The sequence below is a fragment of the Clarias gariepinus genome, chromosome 10, assembly GCF_024256425.1.
Source record: "Clarias gariepinus isolate MV-2021 ecotype Netherlands chromosome 10, CGAR_prim_01v2, whole genome shotgun sequence".
In the NCBI taxonomy this organism is placed as follows: Eukaryota; Metazoa; Chordata; class Actinopteri; order Siluriformes; family Clariidae; genus Clarias; species Clarias gariepinus.
In genome coordinates this window covers 33,360,001-33,378,120 of record NC_071109.1, presented here as the reverse complement: position 1 = coordinate 33,378,120, position 18,120 = coordinate 33,360,001, and the positions used below count along the sequence as shown (strand labels likewise).

The 18,120-nt window shown below is 42.2% G+C and overlaps 2 protein-coding genes across 3 annotated transcripts in view; one reads left to right on the top strand and one right to left on the bottom strand.

Annotated features, from left to right (window-relative positions):
* Nucleotides 1-18,120, bottom strand: part of gabarapl2 (GABA(A) receptor-associated protein like 2) — a 238,337-nt gene that overhangs the window by 177,591 nt on the left and 42,626 nt on the right. The window lies entirely within an intron of this gene.
* Nucleotides 1-18,120, top strand: part of wwp2 (WW domain containing E3 ubiquitin protein ligase 2) — a 31,907-nt gene that overhangs the window by 1,338 nt on the left and 12,449 nt on the right. For both annotated transcript variants that reach the window (XM_053506605.1, XM_053506606.1), the window contains exons 3-10: nt 2,858-3,011; nt 3,954-4,075; nt 4,554-4,691; nt 12,138-12,216; nt 13,180-13,277; nt 13,365-13,539; nt 13,733-13,822; nt 17,497-17,671. In XM_053506605.1, coding sequence (XP_053362580.1) covers nt 2,858-3,011; nt 3,954-4,075; nt 4,554-4,691; nt 12,138-12,216; nt 13,180-13,277; nt 13,365-13,539; nt 13,733-13,822; nt 17,497-17,671 — 1,031 coding nt within the window. The remainder of the gene's footprint in view (nt 1-2,857; nt 3,012-3,953; nt 4,076-4,553; nt 4,692-12,137; nt 12,217-13,179; nt 13,278-13,364; nt 13,540-13,732; nt 13,823-17,496; nt 17,672-18,120) is intronic.

The window sequence follows — 18,120 nt, the reverse complement described above, 5'->3', positions numbered from 1 at the left end:
ACAGCTGTCTGTCCACAAGAAAATCACTTGTAAGTGAGACTCATCAGACTAAAGGGTTGAGTTTCCTAGAGAGCATAAAGATTGGACTTTGGGTTAGAGGCTTACACACACACAGAGTAGTGTGAGCGGGTGGTGTTGAAAAGAGCGCGGTGGTGTTGAAAAGAGCGCGGTGGTGTTGAAAAGAGCGCGGTGGTGTTTAAAATGGTGCGTTGGTGTTTAATAGAGCGCAGTGGTGTTTAATAGTGTGGAAGTGAGATTGATTAAAGCACAGTGCTGTTTAAAAGGGTGCAGTGCTGTTTAGTAGTGTGCGGTGGTGTTCAAGTTCAAGTAGGCTTTATTGCCATTACAACCATATACAGTTAGTACACAGTGAAACGAAACAACGTTCCTCCAGGGTGCGGTGCTGTTTAAAAGGGTGCAGTGGTGTTTAGTAGTCGGTGGTGGTGTTTAATATATAGAATGTGGTGGTGTTTAATAGAGCGCCGTGGTGTTGAATAGAGCACATTGCTGTTTAAAAGGGTTTAATAGAGCGTGGTGGTGTTTTAATGGTGTGCCGTGGTGTTGACTAAAGCACAGTGCTGTTTAAAACGGTGCGGTGGTGTTTAATAGAGCATGGTGGTGTTTAATAGAGCATGGTGGTGTTTAATAGAGTGTGGTGATGTTTAGTAGTGTGCGGTAATAATAGTGTTTGGTGGTGTTTAATAGAACGCAGTGGTGTTTAATAAGATGCTGTGGTGTTTAATAAATAGAATGCAATGGTGTTTAATAAAACACAGTAGTGTTTAATAGACTACGGTGGTGTTTAATAGTGTACAGTGGTGTTCAATAGAGCACGGTGGTGTTTAATAAGATGCTGTGGTGTTTAATAGAGCACAATGGTGTTTAATAGTGAAAGTACGAGCATTTCCATACACACACACACACACACACACACACAAACACACAAACACAGTGATTGGGTTGGGACTAAACAGCTGGCTGTCCATAAGAAAATCACTTGTAAGTGAGACTCATCAGACTAAAGGGTTCAGTTTCCTAGAGAGCATAAAGATTGGACTTTGGGTTAGAGGTTTACACACACACACACACACAGCTGGCCGGAAATTCTTTATGTTTTAAATGTTTGGGTGTGGTGGTGTTGAATAAAGCACAGTGGTGTTTAGTAGTGTGCGGTGGTGTTTAGTAGTGTGCGGTGGTGTTTAGTAGTGTGCGGTGGTGTTTAATAGAGCGCGGTGGTGTTGAATAGAGCACAGTGCTGTTTAAATGGGTGCGTTGGTGTTTAATAGAGCTCGGTGGGTTTTAATAGTGTGCCGTGGTGTTGAATAAAGCACAGTGCTGTTTAAAAGGGTGCAGTGCTGTTTAAAAGGGTGCAGTGCTGTTTAAAAGGGTGCAGTGCTGTTTAAAAGGGTGCAGTGGTGTTTAATAAATAGAATGCGGTGATGTTTAATAGAACGTGGTGGTGTTTAATAGTGTACGGTGGTGTTTAATAGTGTACAGTGGTGTTTAATAGTGTACAGTGGTGTTTAATAGAACGTGGTGGTGTTTAATAGTGTACAGTGGTGTTTAATAGAGCACGGTGGTGTTTAATAGACCACAGTGAGGTTGAACAGGGGCATTGGTGTTTAAAATAACAGTAATGTGTAATATAGTGTGTGGGTGATTAATAGCACCCAGTAGTGTTTAATTACATGTGGTGGTCTTTAATAGAGCATGTTGGTGTTTATAGATTGTGTAGTGGTGTTTGATCTAATGAAGTGGCATCTAATGGAGTGTATGGGTCTTTAATATGATGTGGTGATGTTTAACAGCATGTAATGGTAGTTGAAAGAATGTAGTGATCTTTAATAATATGTATTATTACTTGCTGTAAGGATTACTATAGACTATTAAACAGCACTACCGCTATTGAACACCGCTACACACTGTTAAGGTTTATTACACGCCGTATTAAACACCAGTTCATGCCATTCAAGATCACAAGGAAGAAAATAATGTACCACCAATTATAGTCTAAACAAAACCGGATTATGCAGGATTATGAAAACCTTTTGTTAAAAAAAAAAAAAAAAAAACGAACAAAAGAAAACAGACTTCCCTTTTTCAGGTCTTCCCATTTTATATCTCTCTATTTGTGACTGGTGCTGTGTGTGTCTCCATGGTTACGAAGAGTGGGGGGTGAAGTTTTCCAGCCTTGATTAGAGTGCACTTCACCTTCAGTCACACTAGATGGCGATATTTATTTTCCTCAGAAACTTCTCCTTCGCTCTAACACACACAAACACACAATGCATTTCTGATGCTTTCAGATCTCACTTTGTTTACATAATTATAGGCGTGTATGGCAGTGTTTTGTGTCTTAATTTGCTGGTTAACGTGTGATAATGTGTTAATATGTGATTCATCATTATATTAGAATGTTTTCTGCTATCTCTCACTCTCTAAGTCTTTTTCTTTCACACACACACAATATCACAGTAGCATGTCCTCATCAAATACACACAGTGAAATGTTGTCTGTGTGTGTGTGTGTGTCTGAATAGACTTCATATACTAGAAACATGAGTCAGAGTTTGTCAATAATTCAGGATGCAGGGGGTGAGGGGTGAGCACAGGTCAGGGAAGAGTCCCGGGAACACAGGCACGTCGAGGTGGAGATCTGGGAAAGACAATGACATCATCATCATCATCTTCATGAATCAGAACAAGAGGAGACATTGCAGATAAACACACTCGGGAGTTTATAGTAGAGATTTTTGTGTGGAATGTGTTCATCCTGAGATGAACATCCTGAGATGAACATGATGTTTAATAATGTTATCTTGTCATGTGGTTTGGTTTTGTGTGTGTGTGTGTGTCAGTGGTATCAGCGAGGCCTCAGTCTCCAAAGCTTCCTGCTCGTCTGTCGCGCGGCAGCTCGTTTGTGGAGGTGACGGCTGACGGTCTGAGCGCCGAGACCAAGAAAACCTGCAAACGCAGCGGCAACGACCTGCAGTGGAACGAAGACCTCACACTGTAAGTCTTCATCATCATCATCATCACATACACCCCTTACACTGTAGGTCTTCATCATCATCATCATCATCACATACACCCCTCACACTGTAAGTCTTCATCATCATCATCACATACACCCCCTCACACTGTAAGTCTTCATCATCATCATCATCATCACATACACCCCCTCACACTGTAAGTCTTCATCATCATCACATACACCCCCTCACACTGTAAGTCTTCATCATCATCATCACATACACCCCCTCACACTGTAAGTCTTCTTCATCATCATCACATACACCCCCTCACACTGTAAGTCTTCATCATCATCATCATCACATACACCCCCTCACACTGTAAGTCTTCATCATCATCATCATCATCATCATCACATACACCCCCCTCACACTGTAAGTCTTCATCATCATCATCACTTACACCCCCTCACACTGTAAGTCTTCATCATCATCATCATCACAAGCGCACTGCCACCTGCTGGGGAGTGCGAATACACAGGTGTATTCAGGTGTGGAATAACATCACCCATGTGAACGCTGTCCATCGGCGGGTGGTGGTGTTGATCCAGACTCCAAAGGGAACACGTCCTCATCAGAGTGATGCTGGATTCTCCGCTCATTAATAATCGCTCCCCTGTACGTGTGTAGTATGTAGTCACGCAGCGCTACGTGTGTTCAGAGATCTTCAGTCTGTCTTATCCAGTTGAAGTTCTTCTCTGCAGGATTCCACCGTGTCTGTCATGGTCATGGTCGTTTACTTTTTTTAAAAAGGGGGCGGGGCCAGGTGTGCATAGCGCTGTAGTGTTAAGTGCACTGTTACTTACTGTACTCCATCAGGATGTAAATATCCTCAAATTAAAACTGCACTTCATCATTATTCAATTTTAAATCATGTCGTGTGTGTGTTTGTGTGTGTGCATGCGTGCGTGTGTGCGTGCAGTAACGTGACTCCTCTGAGCCGGTTGGATCTGAAGTTGTGGAATTGTCACACACTGAGGAAGGAGCTACTGGGCAGCGCCACCATCGACCTGCTCGACACACTGCGCACTCACCACGGGAAAAGTAAACTCACATTCACACTACATAGGGATTAGGGTATAGGGATTAGATCTTTATGATTTAAAGAGTGCACCTAGTGGGGAACGGCTCACACTGTAACACACTACAAGCACCATAGTGTTCTGGGAGTTATGATAGATGGTAAAACACACACACACACACACACACACACGATATTATCTATTTATTTCCATGTATAGTTTAGATTTCTACTGCAATAATTAATATTAGAAATCTGTACAATTATACACACACACACACACACACACACACAGGACAGCAGAGGGCAGTGAATTGACACTATATACACATTTTGTATCTCATTTGTTCTCAATCTCTTTCTTGTCTCTCCCTCCCTCCTTCTGTCTTTCTCCTGTCTCTCTCTCTCTCTCTCTCCTACACTACCATCTCTTTCTCTTCATCTCCCTTTCTCTCTGCCTCCTGTCTCTCTCCTGTCTCTCCCCCCTCCTTCCCCCCGCAGTGGAGAACGTGGAGCTCAGTCTGGAGTTACAGATGGAGAATAAAGGCTCGGTTGTGTCGGGTGGAGAGCTGAACGTCTGTTTGGACGGCTTGGTTGTTGATCTGGGATCGCTGCCCAATCATGGTGCAGAGACCGACAGTGAGTCCCGCACACACACACAGACACACACGCACACACAGTAAAATACCCCACGCCGGGGTGGTGTGATTTCGGCCCAACGTGAAGCAGAGAGATCTGGTTTCTATTTGAGGCGTGACAGAGGCAGCAGGAACACGAGCAGCATTGTTCACACACACACACGCCTGTGTAGTTTACGTACAGCCGCGGGATTAAACGTGACACCGACAAGATGGCCGCCAGAACCACAACATCCCTGTTTACCAAACGCGCACAAATGACATTACACACACTAACATGCTCTGTCTATGGTTAAAACCTTCCAGCAGGAGCATTTCTCAAATCCAGAGTGTGTACTAATCTGGAAAAATTGGAATCGCGGAATTCCTGCTCTGGCGCAGCGTGTCCGTGAAAAAAGTCTTAGTTAGCGCGAGCTGTTGGTGTGTTTTTGAACGTTGTAGTTTTTCCATTACCTGCGTTTACACTGCCTGCAAAAATTTTGTTGCAAAAATTTTTTTCTTTTTTTTGCTCATATGTGACCGTGTGAACAGAAAGAACTACTCTGAATCTGTTCTTTTAAAATTTGGGAGACTGGGAGACTTGGACTGTTGGGGACTTCGACAAAAAGTCTGTTCCATAAAAAAGGTGCCGCATAACCAAAAACTTGTGACCCTTATAGAAACTGTCCGTGTACGTGGAAGAAAAAGTGTAACTGCAGAAGCAGACCTTAAGTTACACGACGGGATATGTATATCGAGAAGGTCCAAAAGATATGAAGGTGCCAAATTGTTTAGTGCTTTGTAGGTTAAAAGTAGTATTTTAAAATTTACATGGCATTTAACAGGGAGCCAGTGCAGATTTTGTAAAACGGGAGTGATGTGTTGAGAACTAGAAGTTTTGGATATAACTCGAGCAGCAGCATTTTATACTAACTGTAATTTATGAAGTACTTTTGAAGGAAGCCCATAAAATAAAGCATTGCAATAAGAAATTCTAGATGAAACAAGAGCATGCACAAGAATAGCCGTACTCTCGTTGAAACCGTTGATATTCCTAATATGGAAGAAAGCAGAACGGGCAACACTATTAACATGGGGTTCGAATGACACTGTTTGATCAAAGATGACTCCCAAGCTTTTGACCTGGTTGAATAGAGGAACATTAAGATTGTCAATTAAAATAGAAGAAATGTTTGCCTTTCCTAATGTTGATTTTGTGCCTACAAGAAGAATTTCAGTTTTACTATTATTCAATTTAAGAAAATTCCTTGAAAACCAAACCTTTAACTCTTCAAGGCACTCAACAAGAGCAGAAGGGAGAGACATCATGGAAGGTTTAGAGGAGAGATAGAGTTGTGTATCAGCTGCATAACAGTGAAATTAAATGCCATATTTCCTAAAAATGCTCCCTATTGGAAAAAGATAGATAGGAAACAAGAGAGGTGCTAGCACAGAGCCCTGAGGGACACCAGTGACAACTGGAGTAGTGGTCAATTAAAACTGTTTAATTTGAACAAATTGCGTGCAATCTGAAAAATAGGAATGAATCCAAGAAATGGCTGTACCAGTAATACAAATAGATTCCAATCTGTTTAATAGTATAGTGTGTAAGACAGTATCAAAAGCAGCGCTAAGATCAAGGAGTATAAGAATCGATAAAGGTCCAGAATCAGCAGCTAATAGTCACTCAACAATAAACACTATGTTCAGAACGAAACCCAGAATGGAACCTTTCGAAAAGGCTATTACTGGAAAGATAATCACAAAGCTGGGAAGTAACAATCCTTTCACCAACAACAAATTTAAAATAGGACGATAATTGTTGAATTTACTTGAGTCAAGGCCTGTTTTCTTAAGGACTGGAGTTAGCACTACAGTTTTAAAACCAATGGGAACAATACCAGAAAGAAGTGATGCATGCATGATGTCTATAATTAAGGAAGATGGGGAAGGTAAACCAGCTTTAACTAAGTGGGTCGGTAGTGGGTCCAATTGACATGTAACAGATTTAGATTTTTCTATAATATAACAAACTTCTTCCTCAGTTGATAGTACAAAAGTAAAAAAAGGTATAACCAGCCGTTAGCATTTGACCAGAGGGAATATTAAGATCCGAGCTGGGTGGAACCATTTGCTGATGGATCAGTTTAATTTTCTAATTAAAGAAGAGCATAAAATCTTCACATAATTTAATAGAAGGAGTATGAGATTTTGAAAGTTCAATAGGCTTTAAAATATTGTTGATAAGAGAGAAGAGTGATTTAGTGTTTCGCGCATCAGATCCTATAAGACCAGCATAGTAGTTCATTCTTGCAGTGGAAAGTGCAGACTTGTAAGCTTTCATATGATCAGCATACAAATCTTTATGAACAACAAGTCCAGTCTTAGTGCATAGTCGTTCCAAACGACGACCTTTGACCTTAAGATGGCGAAGTTTACATGTAAACCAGGGAGCAGAGTTGACAAACAAATCCTTCCTGGTTTTCAATAGAGCACAAACATCAAGGATGATCATTGTAGTGCTGAACTAAATCATTAAGAGTCGAAGCGTAGTTGATAGATGGGAGTGTAGACGAACATTCGGAGAGCACTGAAACGTCAATATTCTTAATATTACGAAAGGTCATGATACGGTTAAGATTGGGCTTGAATATAGATAGAACAACATTAAAAGACACCAGCATGTGATCGTACAGTGATAAATCAGTAAAAATAATATAAAATATTATTCTACTTCAGTCTGAACGCTCAAACCAGATTTTGTTCCTGTTAACAAATGTGTATGAGAGTGATGGAGGACGTCAGTGGAGAGAGAGAGAGAGAGAGAGAGAGAGAGAGCCTGACTGCAGTGCCGAATCAAAGCTAAGAGTTTTAAAGGCATAATTTAAAGGTCCTCGAGACACGAGCTAAAGAAGTGGCTGAATAGCCTCTTCCTTTATCCAGAGAGCTTGAGCTCACTACATGACACTCTGTTCCTTTGTGTGTGTGTGAGTTTTTAGGAGCAAATGAAAACACAGTGTGAACAGCATAACAAGAAGAATCTGATTAGGTCAGGAAATCAGATACAGGCCATTTTTCGCCTGTGGGCTCAATGTAGCTATTGTTAGGACCCTGGTTGCTGAGACACACACACACACACACACTCTCTCACTCACCTTTTATACACCAATAGCATAGAAAAAAGTGTGTGAGAATTCTTAACCTTGTCATCAGGGTAGCGGACCACCACCACATTTCTGTTTTTTTTAAATAAATCAGTCGAATGTAAAACATTGTAACATCTTCAAAAGACCATTTAAAAATCTGATACGGTGTCTGATGTATGAGGGAGAGAACGGCGATGGCCACGAGACACTTAATCAATATAAGGGTACGAGTGGCGTCTGTGTCTGATTCGCTTTGTACACTGTATCGTTCTTGAGACTCGGATGTGGCTCCCGAGAACGGAACGATTGTGTTCTCACTGATCAAAAGAAACCAGACTTTATGGTCAAGTGTTCTCGGGAACTATGTGAAAACGCGTTTTATGTCAATTATGAAATACAGTTCACATATCGCCACACTGACTCGTACATTTTATTTATTTTGTATTTTATTATTCATTTTGAACTTCCACATTTGAGGTGTTGCAGTTCGTCTGTAATCCTACAGGTGGCGAACTATTCTGAACTATTTTACATTGTTCGGCAGCACAGCTACGATTGTTTAGAACGGTACCAAAATCCGAACCAAAAATTTGCCATGCCTTATAAGAATCCCAATACAAATCAAACCACCTCTGAGGTATTCTTCACTGTATTCTTCACTTCACTGGAAATTCTTCACTGGTCAAGACGTCTGACCAGTGAGACGTCTGGCTGTGTTTTTTGCTGACGCCGTGCTGACGATCCCGTCGCTCCGAACAGAGAAGGAGCTCGGATTTGGGAATAAAACCCTGAGGTCACTCCTCAGTCACCATGACGGTTTATATCACTTGCTCCTCACTTACTTTGAGAGGAAAGAACGCTTCACAGAGTCGTGCAAAAATTGTAACAGCGCCATCTATAACTAAAAGTGTGAACAATGTTTTAAAAAAACCTTTAAATATCTCATATTTAACAGAAGCCCTGTTTGCATTGTTTGATACACACTAAGTGAAGAATGTTACTCTTCTTAAACACCTGAGTGCGCTGAGACACACAGACTCAGGTACTGCTAAAAAAGAAAGGTGTGTGTGTTTGTGTGTTTTTCATGTGCATTCCTTTGGTGTTCAGGAAATTACAACCTGTTTACAAGTTAGAGTCATAATATTTTGTTTTTATGCCTTATTTTTTTGCTTCACCGTCCCAGAAACGTACCAACGCGTGACTTATGTGTAGCGTTGTGTAGTGTAGCGTTGTGTAGTGTAGCATTCTGTAGCGTTGTGTAGTGTAGTGTAGCATTGTACAACCCTAATCAGTGGACTATCAGTGTATTAGGTATAGATTTAATATGGTATTAAACACTCAGACAAAGTAATAAAGAGAAAGAAGCAGCGCTGTGAGAAACATCAGCTGAATGAAGCAGTGTTGATCAGGAAACATGGTGTGTGTGTGTGTGTGTGTGTGTGTGTGTGTGTATGTGTGTGTGTATGTGTGTGTGTATGTGTGTGTGTATGTGTGTGTGTATGTGTGTGTGTATGTGTGTGTGTATGTGTGTGTGTGTGTGTGTGTGTGTGTATGTGTGTGTGTGTGTGTGTGTGTGTGTGTGTGTGCTCTCTTACAATAAGCTTCAGATTCAGCGCACGGCTGATGGAAAGCTGCTGTTCATTCAGTAAACACTCGTAAACCACTTTTGTGAATGAGATGTGTGTGTGTGTGTGTGTGTGTGTGTGTGAGAGAGAGCAATGAATAGCTCTGGTCATGATTGTACTGATTTGCTCATCATACACTTCTGGTTTCTGATACACACACACACACACAGTTGGGCGAATTGCATAATTGTGTAATTAAGTGGTGTTACTTGTAGCTTGGCAGAACAATTGACTCCTGTGTGTGTGTGTGTGTGTGTGTGTGTGTGTGTGTGTGTGTGTGTGTGTGTGTGTGTGTGCGCGCGCACCCTAGGACTGAAAAAAGGTCTTGAGCGTGACCACTCTCCTGGGGTTTCAGGGGAAATGGAGGGAGTGTGTGTGTGTGTGTGTGTGTGTGTGTGAGAGTATATAAAGGCTTGAGTGTGTTGAGCGTGCAGGTCGAGGTGTGTTAAGGGCCTCTGTGTTCTGCCTGAAGGCCGCTCTTGTTGGTTTGGCGTTTACCTTCATTTCCCTTGGCAGTTTTTCTGACATACTGACACACACATGTACACACACACACACACACACACTCGTGTACACATGCTTATAAGTAGGCCTTTGTACAGCAGGCCTAATGAAAACACCAAAACACTTTCAGACCTGCTCACAAACACATTCATTCAGCAGACATACAGACGGAGAGACAGACAGGTAGACAGACAGACGGGTAGACAGACAGACGGGTAGACAGACAGACGGGTAGACAGACAGACGGGTAGACAGACAGACGGGTAGACAGACAGACATACAGACAGGTAGACCAACAGTCCGACAGACATACAGACATACAGAGAGACAGATGGGTAGACAGAGGGATAGACGGAGGGAGAGACAGGTAGACAGTTTCACAGACACAGAGACACATATAGGTAGACAGAGGGACAGACAGGAAACAGTTAGGCAGACAGACAAAGACAGACAGACAGACAACAGAAATGCCCAGAGAGACAGACAGACACACAGACAGACAGGAAACTGTTAGACAGACAGACAGACCGAGACAGACAGGTAGATAGACAGATAGACAGACGGGTAGACAGTGAAGCAGACTAATAGACATCTAGATGTTATGACTTACCATGCGGTGGATGTAAATGTTTTCGCACCCCGTTAATATTGCAGGTTATTATTTAGAACATAAACCCGAGATTAATCTTGTCAAAACATTTTTTCGCCTTTAATAACATGGTTGCATAAGTATACACACCCCTTGTGTAATGCTCTCTTAAAGCATTTTCTCCTTGCAGCTCGACGCTCATTGTTTTTAGAGAAGCCTCTCCTGACATGCCTCATCTTCTTTTAGTAATCTTCTCCTCTCCTGTACAGCGCCCTTTGCAGGTCACTCCACAAGGTTTGGGTCGCATTTAGCTCTGGGTTCTGACAACCCAAAACCCTGATGATTCTTTTTTGTAGGCTGTTCTTTTGATTAAGTTGGGTTTATGTTTTGACACGTTATCAAGCTTGAAGGTGAAAATGTTCTTCATCTTCAGCTCTCTAAGAGAGTCCTTCAAGTTTGAAGGTGAAATAGACATCACAGAGATATCTGTAATCCCCTCTACTCCGACCAGAACTCCAGACCCAAACAGGAGAAGAGAAGCAGAACCACAGCGTGATGCTCCCACCACCATGCTTCACCAAGGCCCAAGTGGTCTCTGGGTGGTGAGCATCTTGTTTGTATGTAAAATTTTTTACCTTGGTCTAATCCAACCAAAAGACGTTTCTCCACATGGCTTGAGTTGATTTACGAGAGCTTGGATTTTTCTTTTTTCTTTTTGTGAGTCAGATCTTTAGTCTAGCCGTCCTGCACAGTCACCTAGACACATGAAGAATACAATCACATCCAGGTCGTGAATAGTACTTAAGTGATTTTTAGAGGGACTTCCTATCTTGGAGCTCAGCTTCTTCGTAATGCTCTTCATGGTGTTCCTGGTGACATCTAACATTCTGGAAATTAATTTCTACCTCCATGTGGAACAATTTTGATTTAGAAACAAGAGTTACATGACTGGTGACGGGAGCACAATAAGTATTATTGAGCACGAGTTTGTGTATGTAATTGGTTCATTTTGAGCAGGGTGCACATACTTATGCAAACAGGATACTTTTAGGTGTGAGGTTGAATGTTGAATGTGTATCGGTGCTTCACATTAAAGGTGCAACTCGATTTTATCTTGATTTCATTTTTTACATCACAAAAAACTTTTACGTTTAAACGTGAGTGTGATACGGAGTGAGAAATTAGTGACTATGTGGCATCTGAACTCAACTCCCACTGCACAAGAGCCTCTTTTATTTAATACACTGAGCTGTGTGTGTGCGTGTGTGTGTGTGTGTCCTAACCAGGATTTGAAATAGGTTCTCTCTCCACTGTAAAGACACGAGTTCTGATGAAACCCGTAAACACGTTATAACACACGTTGTCCTCACTAGAACGGGTTCAGACTTTATTAACGTGTGTGTTACACGGGGCCCCCTGGTGGTGGAGCGGCTTTTAGCACCTTATTTAGATAGAGAGATACGCATGTTTGTGTTTAATCTCCTCGGATCACTCAACTCAATCACTCTTACTGTTTTGCTGTGTGTGTGTGTGTGTGTGTGAGTTTAATTTCCTTGTATCACTTGACCCTGTATCACTCTCATTTTGTGTGTGTGTGTGTGTAGAGATGCTGCAGACGGAGTGCACCAACCCTCTCAGGACTCAGTGCTCGGAGACGGCCGAGTCGACCAGCAGCCCCCGCAGGTGAGAAAACACACTCACACACAAACTTTCACACACAGACGAACAAAAATAATCAGACTGTGGGATGTGTGTCGCTCTGACTCGAGTATATTTACTCTGCCTGTCGCTCTCTGCCTCCCCCATGTCTGTCTCTCTCTCTCTCCCTCTCTCTCTCTCTCACACACACACACACACACACACATGGCATGAAAGCCTCTTATCACAGCAGTGTGTGTGTATGTGGTTTTAAGCTTCTAGCTGGATTAAACCAGACTTGCGCCCCAGATCACTTTCCCTTATCCACTGCCCCTTGATTAAGTTCCCTTGGGTATCTCTATAGACATCAGGAGCAGAAATTACCCAAAATGCATTGCTGCGCTCTAACACTTAGCGAACAGGATGACGAAATCCTAAAATCTGGGAAAAAACAATTCCTAGAAGTTGGATTGTCCTTATTTGACTACCTAGGGAGCGGTGAAAAAGTGATACAGATAGAACAATATGGGTAATCTGCGATAAGCAGTGTTTGTGTGTGTGTGTGTGTGTGTATTTGTGTCACCAGTTCATGGTATTGGAACACAACGATGGTGTAAAAATCGTCTCACTGCTTTCCTTCATCCAGATCAGCACGAACATGTAGAGTGTGTGTGTTTTTAGTGTTTTCACATTACATCATGTCTCCAGTCTCCCATGACATCACAAAGTGTGTGTGTGTGTGTGTTTTCAGTCCACACTGTCAGTGTAAAATGTCTGGATCGCTCATTACCTTATTTGTAATGCATTTAAATATTTGATCTTTACAATACTTTCAATCAAATATTCATAAGGGTGTGAACATGCAAATGAGCTGCCCCGCCCTTTTCCTATGATTTGTTCATATCAACTTATGCAACTTTGTTCTTGATGATGTAAAGTACAGGAAGCTGCTCAGTGATTCAGATGTGTTGATAAACTGTGTGTGTGTGTGTGTGTGTGTGTGTGTAGAAATGCACGAGCAGCCAGTACAGATTCTCCTGGAGCTTCAGTCAGTACAGCGCTCACTAATGGAGAGACAAACACAGACGCAAAACACCAGAACAAAGGTACACACACACACACACACACACACACACACACACACAATGTCCAGTGTTAATGTGCATCCTTGTGATGAGTGTGTGTGTGTGAAGATAAAGGTAGTCCTGCTGCGGAAGAAAATGGGCGTGACCAGACCACCCCTCCATCACCATCACTCAGACCAGATGCCCCTCCCACTGATATGTCTGCCCCACCCCCTTCAGAGGATTCAGCTCCGCCTACACTGGATCAACACTCACAGCCACCTGTGGAGGATTTACCTGCAGGGTAAGTGTGTGTGTGTGCGTGCGTGTGTGTGTGTGTGTGTGTGTGTGTGTGTGTGTGTGTGTGTGTGTGTGTGTGTGTGTATGGATGTGTGTGTGTGTGTATGGATGTGTGTGTGTGTGTATGGATGTGTGTGTGTGTGTATGGATGTGTGTGTGTGTGTAGTCTGAGTAATGATTTGACGTTATTTTGACAGCTGGGAGCAGAGAGTGTTACCTCATGGCCGAGTGTACTACGTGGACCACAACACAAAGACCACCACATGGGAGAGACCCCTCCCTCAAGGGTGAGTGTGTGTGTGTGTGTGTCGTTAAAAAATAAACTGTAAAAATAAATCATAATCTGTAAAAAACATTTAAAGTAAAACACACATCACACTAAAGTCTTGTGCGTCAGAGATGGAGCAACAGCACACCTGTTCTTTACTGTGAGGATGTGTGTGTGTGTGCGTGCAAAAGAGTGTGTATCTGCAGACCATCCCTCCCTCCCTCTCTTAATCCATCCATCCATCCATCCATCCATCCATCTGTAGCTCTGATCCTATGCAGGGTTGCTGGAGGACCAAACAGGTGAAAGTGTGTTCTACTTGTTTTAACACCCCACAGTGTCGACAGTGTGTGCAGATGTGTATCAGTTTAGTCTTCAGCTCTTCAATAAGCGTCTCACTGTAACGAGCACTGTTGATTGTTGAACCTTTTTCCTCATAATGTTCTAATACTTCTGGCCCTTTGAGAATTCCAGAAAACCCTAAGCGCTGATGAATTTTCCAGCTTACGGTTGACTTTTGAACTTTTTCTCGGCCGGCGATTGAGGAAGTTCCTGTTCCATATGCTGCTGTTTACTCTCAGACTCGTAGCGATGAATCCGTGTCTCCTCACCAGTAATGATTCTCTTAAAGAAACTTTCATTTATTAATTTCTTCATTCATCAGGTATAACCTCAGACCTCAAAAAATTAATCAGGAATCTCTGCACCCTGCTCTTCTTTTGTGCAAATCACAAGCGTGGCGTCCATTTTTGCTCGCACTGCAGTTACAGATGAACTGATGTAACCCGTTCTCTCACACACCTGCCCAGCAGTGACTGGGGAGACAGGAGCCTCGAATGGAACGTGCTGGTAAGACGGTGCGGCCTACAAGACTGTAGAGGATTTCATTTTGAAAAATCCCTAAACGATGATTGGTTAATCCCGTCTCTGAGCATTTCGTTCATTGTCATGTACGGTTATGACATCTTAACGATGTCTTCGTAGACCTTATGGAAGTCGTTATAGTGCAGCGAATTCTTTAGCTGACCAGATTTACGTCACACTGTATGGTAAGTATATGTTATTTAGTATATAATATTATAAGTAGTATTTGACAGGATTAATTATTATATTGTATAATAAATTATAATAGTTTAATGTATTTCTATGCAACAAACTAAATAATAAAAAAAAAAACTTTAAGACATAAGAATCACACATTGTGTATGTGTGTGTTTGTAAAGACTGAGAGCAGTGCCTCAAATCCCACACCAAATTTACATACACTACTTAATGCTCTGTGTGTGTGTGTAGATGTCGGTAGAAAAACACAACTATTATATTTAGTTCTACCACTTTTTAAACATTTTTTTTTTTTTTTTTTTTTTTTTTTAAAGTTTACCCTGCAAAATGTAAAATGTGCAGCTCATTTCTGGGAGTGTGTTTATGTTCAGAGCTTTACTGGAGTTTTAACATGTTAAAGTGAAAGAAAAAGAACAGAAAAGATCCGATCAGATTTAAACAAAAAACGCAGTATGATATGCAGTGAGATGCTGACACGCCTGTTTGTGACCTGAAATGAAAATAAGGAAAGAATATAAAATATTAAATCTACAATATATACTAATTTGTTAAACTAAAACAAGATAAAGTATAAAGTAGGAATATGTAAAAATGTTAGAAGCATAAATTGTATAAATAAACTGTATAAAGTATATATAATGGTCTCGACTTGTAACAGACGTTTTTTTATGTCCTGTTTCACCCTCATCTTAAAATGTATTCAAGTCCTTTTTTAATCATTCTACACACAATACTCTACAGTGAATATAAAAAGGCACACTTGCACAATCCTAAATTTATAAACCCCGTACACACTGGAGATAATATCTCAGAGCCACTGGGTGTGTGAGATGGCCTCCTTCCACTTAAATAAAAGAGAACTGGCAAGATTTAACGCAGAGGACAATAATCGAGATTTAGCCGGTAGCTCATCCTCCTCTTCTGTGATGCCAAAAAGGAGAACCAGGGGGTTCGGTTCTGGATTGTAATTCAGCACGGGAGACAGGGTTTGAAAGACATCCCTCCAAAATGCTTACAAATTAGGGCATGTCTACTACATATACATGAGGGAAACTTCTCCACTTTTACATTCATTACAACAGGGATCAACATCTGGATAGAAGCAAGGAAGCTTAATTAAACACCTGCTTTTATTTTGTCATTGTGTGTAACGATGAGCAGCGTTAGGATATGAATCTGTTTTAAGACGAGTGTGAGACATAACTGGGAAGTCTGAAAGGATATATGTATATATATTAGTTTTTAAATTAAAATGAGATCTCGGAGCTTGTACTGTAACTGCAGCACCAACTGCACAAGTACTGTGTTTGTTTAAAAATATCTCTGTACCTTCTGTATGCAGTTCTGTAATATTTCAGAACAAAAATAATTATATAAAACAAACTCCCAGTTTTTACTTTTTAATTTATATTTTCCCACATTGTTAGCGGGTTGCGGGTGCTGGTTGAGCCGCTGTTTGCCGCGGCGACACACTCATGTCTCTGTTTTCAGCGCTCTGTCATGTGTTTAACGGGCGCATTGGAGTGGGGTGGGGTGTGGTGGCGGTGGGGGCAAAAACTTATAGAACTCACTGTTCTTGTGTTCCGTGTGTTTGGAGAAGACTATATCTGATGTGACAAGCATGGAGCTCGGAGAAAACAAAAAATGATTCTTAAAAACAAACCCCGATCCACCCATACTGCCCCCCCCCCCCCTCAGCACCCCCCCGTCTTTACGTCTCCATTACACTGATTACACAGAGACAGCAGTCATTTTACAATCAGCACAGAGTTACAGGGTGTGTGTGTGTGTGTGTGTGTGTGTGTGTGTGTGTGTGTGATGAGGAAAGGTCAGCGAGGCCTGCTTCAGTTTTTCCGCTGCAGACGGAGAACAAAAGGCCTTTCAGAGCTGCGCGGCGTTCAGAGGCTCAATTAGAGTAGAGCGCTAACGCTAACAGCAGCCGCACATCGTCTGTTCTGGGTTAGTCTGCCCTGGGGGAGGAGTGTGTGTGTGTGTGCGTGTGTGTGTGTGTGCGTGTGTGTGTGTCTCTTTTCTCTTACAAATTCTGCTGTGCTGAGGTCAGTGGTATGAGAATAGCCTTGGCATACAAAGTACATGTGTTTAGATATGAGGTCCACACATGGCAAGAGTGTGTGTGTGTGTGTGTGTGTGTGTGTGTGTGTGTGTGTGTGTGCGCGCGCGCAGGTATGAGAGTTTTTGTGTGTGTGCCTGAGAGTTTGTGTGTAGGTATGTGTGAGTGTATGTGCATGAGAGCGTGTGCACAGGAGTTTGCACACGCAAATGTGTGTGTGTGTGTGTGAGTGTGTGCATATACACAAGTGTTTTTATGTTTTCATGCGCATATTTGTGTGTGTGTGTACAAAAATGTGTGTTGGTAAATGTGCATCCATCCATTTGTGCAAGTAAGTGTGTAAAGTGTGTGTTTGCGTGTATGTGAAAGTGTGTGTATGAGAATGCGTATGTAGGTGAGTGTGTATCCATGTGTGCGAGTATGTGCATACTGTGTGTGTGTGTGGAGTGTTTAATATGAACACTGAAATACACAATAAATGTCAAACAACAGGAAAATAACGATACTGGTGTGTGTGTGTGTGTGTGTGTGTGTGTGTGTGTGTGTGTGTGTGTGTGCAGGTGGGAGAAGCGTGTGGATCAGCGCGGAAGGTTTTATTACGTGGACCACAACACGCGGACGACGACGTGGCAGCGGCCCACAGCCGAGTCGGTGAGGAACTTCGAGCAGTGGCAGAGTCAGCGCAGCCAACTCCAGGGCGCCATGCAGCTGTTCAACCAGAGATACCTGTACCAGGTAACACACACACACACACACACACACACACACACACACACACACACACACGCGGTCATATCCTTCCTGACAGCGCAGGCGTGTAGTGAATATAGATCAGGGCCGGACACTGAGAGTTAAGAGTGTTAAGAGCGTGACAGGATTAGCTCACCGGCTCCAACATGGTACTTTTCCACCAGACGACATCATAAACCTCCCCACGCTGCAGTGCATTATGGGTAAAGGGGCGAGGGGACAAAAATAATCAGAATAATGATCTGCTTTCAGTCTGTTTTCCAGAGATAATTACTTCAAGTGCAGTAAATAACTGTTTAAGATATTTAGAGCTGCAGCTCCACCAAGGAGTCCAGAATAACTCTGAAAACACACACACACACACACACATCTCAGTGTTCCATTAACCTAGGAAATCATTATAGCCATGTGTGTATGCAAGAGTAAGTGAGTTT